At 37.9% G+C, this 3,049-nt stretch overlaps 1 protein-coding gene across 1 annotated transcript in view; it reads right to left on the reverse strand.

Moving 5' to 3' along the window:
• pla2g7 (phospholipase A2, group VII (platelet-activating factor acetylhydrolase, plasma)) overlaps positions 1-3,049 on the reverse strand; it is a gene marked incomplete at its 5' end in the record, with an annotated part of 45,396 nt that overhangs the window by 18,251 nt on the left and 24,096 nt on the right. Inside the window, 1 exon segment of the mRNA XM_014002831.1 lies at positions 2,058-2,171. Coding sequence (XP_013858285.1) covers positions 2,058-2,171 — 114 coding nt within the window.

Below are 3,049 nucleotides of genomic sequence, written 5' to 3' on the forward strand. Positions count from 1 at the left end.
GAAGAGGAGGAGTGAGACAGGAGAGGAGGAGTGAGACAGGAGAGGAGTGAGACCGAAGAGAAGGAGTGAGACAGGAGAGGAGGAGTGAGACAGGAGAGGAGTGAGACAGGAGAGGAGGAGTGAGACAAGAGAGGAGTGAGACCGAAGAGAAGGAGTGAGACCGGAGTGGAGTGAGACCGAAGAGAAGGAGTGAGACAGGAGAGGAGGAGTGAGACCGGAGTGGAGGAGTGAGACAGGAGAGGAGTGAGACCGAAGAGAAGGAGTGAGACAGGAGAGGAGGAGTGAGACCGGAGAGGAGGAGTGAGACAGGAGAGGAGTGAGACCGAAGAGAAGGAGTGAGACAGGAGAGGAGGAGTGAGACAGGAGAGGAGGAGTGAGACAGGAGAGGAGGAGTGAGACAGGGAAAAACAAAAATTACAGGTATGAGTCCCCCTTCCTGTCAGCCATGATAAAACCTCATGTGTTAGCTGATCTTGATAAATTGCCATATTAGTTAAAAGTAAACATATCACATGTTTAAACCATATAAGTTTGAGCTGGATCACATAAACAGTGACAACAGTATAACAAAAATAAAGCCGGGCAAAAAAACACTTTGGTACCTCAAAAACAGTTTTTCTTCCAAATAAATCCTAGAGCAGTTTTTGAATCCGTTTACTTTTTCTTTGCAAGGTGGGGCATCTAACTGAGCATGTACAGTGTGAGTGTCATCACTTTAGCTTGTTTCTGTTTGGAGACGTGTTGCAACCGTCCCTTGTTGCTATTGTCCCCGGCCTCCCCTACATATATGTACATGTAATCCTCTGTTTAGTATGAAATAACTGAAAACTGCAATTTTTTAATGGGCTTGATTGATAGAAATTTGCCTTTACAGTTCTTTTGTAGTAATATGCTGGTTTTAACAATGTATATGCAGACAGAAGATGGTGATTGTGAGGGTAAAACKCTCTCTGTGTATGTGGTGGGGGTGGTGATTTGGGTGCTAACCCAAAGCTGGACCATTCGTTCACATTTGACAAAAGTTTTAATATGTTTAAAAAAACAGACATACTGTATGCATTGGTTCTTTAGAGGTTGTATGAAATCAAAGTGTTTTTGTTCCGAGTTCCTGGGGCTTGCAAGAGCAGATGACCTGTTGCTGATAGTACTGGAGAAGGGTATGAACTCATCCTACACACAGTAATGAAATCACTTCTTTGTCTTAAGGGTTAAATAAAAATTAATTGTATATAGGTCAGCGTTTAATTGAGGCAAAGAAGTAACTATGTATCCATTAACTTTAATAATACGTTAAAAAGGTTTCTACTACAGTTGCAGCTTGAAGTCGTGTTGGCATTAAAAAGTATTGGGACAGTATTAAAAAGGTATTAAATTTAACTTAAGATTTTCTGTATATACCCTGTTACAAGATTATTTGCCAGTTTTGTTTACATTGGTGGGATGCCAGATGATGCTCAGGCTTGTTTTTTGCACAATGTGAAAACCTGAAGACAGTACAGTATCTCACTGGGCTGTAACACTTGGGGAATTGTTAGTAACATTAAATTGCTTAAAAATACGCAAATTTTCCCTTTGAATCACATCAAACTGAGACACATGCGTATGTCACACAAATGTCAAAACTACAAGTGTAATTTGGATCAAAGTTTGTGAGATGCAAGTCCTCACAACTTTTGTACTACATTATGACTGCAAAATCACATGGAGCATGTAGCATGAGTTTCTCATTGTTTCTGTAATCAGTCACAGTTTAGCTTCATAGGTTGGCCCCCTCCTTCACAAAGATGTCTCACATATTTTGCATTTTCTGACTCTCAGGAACTGAATAGAGAAGTGTTCTGCCCGTAATGATTTTGAGACAAAACACTCATATGCAAATGGTTTGAACATGTTCAAAATTCCTGCAACACGAGAGCAACACACTGCAAATCAAAAGAAAATTGAGAACCTGCCCCAAGAAACATTTAACTCCCATTCAAATGCTGTTCGCAGTTTGTCTCCCAACAGTTGCAGCTCAGTGAGACACTGGCTAAAAAGCCCAAGGCTGAGGAAACCACCTGCAGTGTTGTCCAGTCGAACTGTGTCTGTAAAACATTTTGAACAGCTACACCCGAGTTGATCTCCGTGAGTCTATCCAGAACCAGAATGCACTCATCGGCTCGTTGTTTCACCTGGAAAAGAGCATAAAGAATCTGAACTTACTCAAGTGAAATAAATGGTAAATGGCTTGAACTTATTAYGATGACGCTCATTCTAGTCCCAAAAAAATCTAATCTAAAGCCAAATTGGGTTAGGTCGAAGTTCCAATGTTCTGTGTGAGTGTACGTACGTTTTTTTAAATTTTATTTTTAAGAAGCCTCTTGAATGTCATCCTATTTTTAATAATATTTTATGTTCATTGTGAATGAATCACGAGTACAATGTTTTCTATTGAATGTTGTACTAAAACATAATAAAAATTTGACCAAAGTATAATTTAAGAAGTTATAATTTAATTTATATATTTATGAAATTACAACTTCTTAAATATATACTTTTATGTAAAGGGATTATAAAGGCGCATAATTTTAATATTTGAATGTCTGGAAAAAAAACTGGCATAAATTGGATCATTCATGTTAACTACCATTGCTAATACTTTTTTATGAACTTGTGTATAATGCTGCTTTATATTTTATTTATAAATACACGTAAATGTAACCGTGTATATATTATTGCTTTACCTGTCTGCATAACCTTATTTTTTATATGAAAGTCCATTAAAACTATTCCATTATATAACATCACTCACATTTACAACAAAACAGCAGTTTTGCGCATTGTTTGAGCTTCCAATTGTTGAACAACACTGATAACACTTTTCAGCAGAATGACTTGGTCTGTCAATCAAGAGGGCGGAGCCAGTTGATTGGTTGGCTGCGTCTTTACTCAAACAAAAGTAATCACATACTGATATTGAATTACAGTGGTTTGCATAAGTATTCATACCCCTTGAACTTTTCCATATTTTGTCACATTACAACCACAAACATAAATATATTTCACTGGA

The sequence above is a fragment of the Austrofundulus limnaeus genome, unplaced genomic scaffold, assembly GCF_001266775.1.
Source record: "Austrofundulus limnaeus strain Quisiro unplaced genomic scaffold, Austrofundulus_limnaeus-1.0 Scaffold15, whole genome shotgun sequence".
In the NCBI taxonomy this organism is placed as follows: Eukaryota; Metazoa; Chordata; class Actinopteri; order Cyprinodontiformes; family Rivulidae; genus Austrofundulus; species Austrofundulus limnaeus.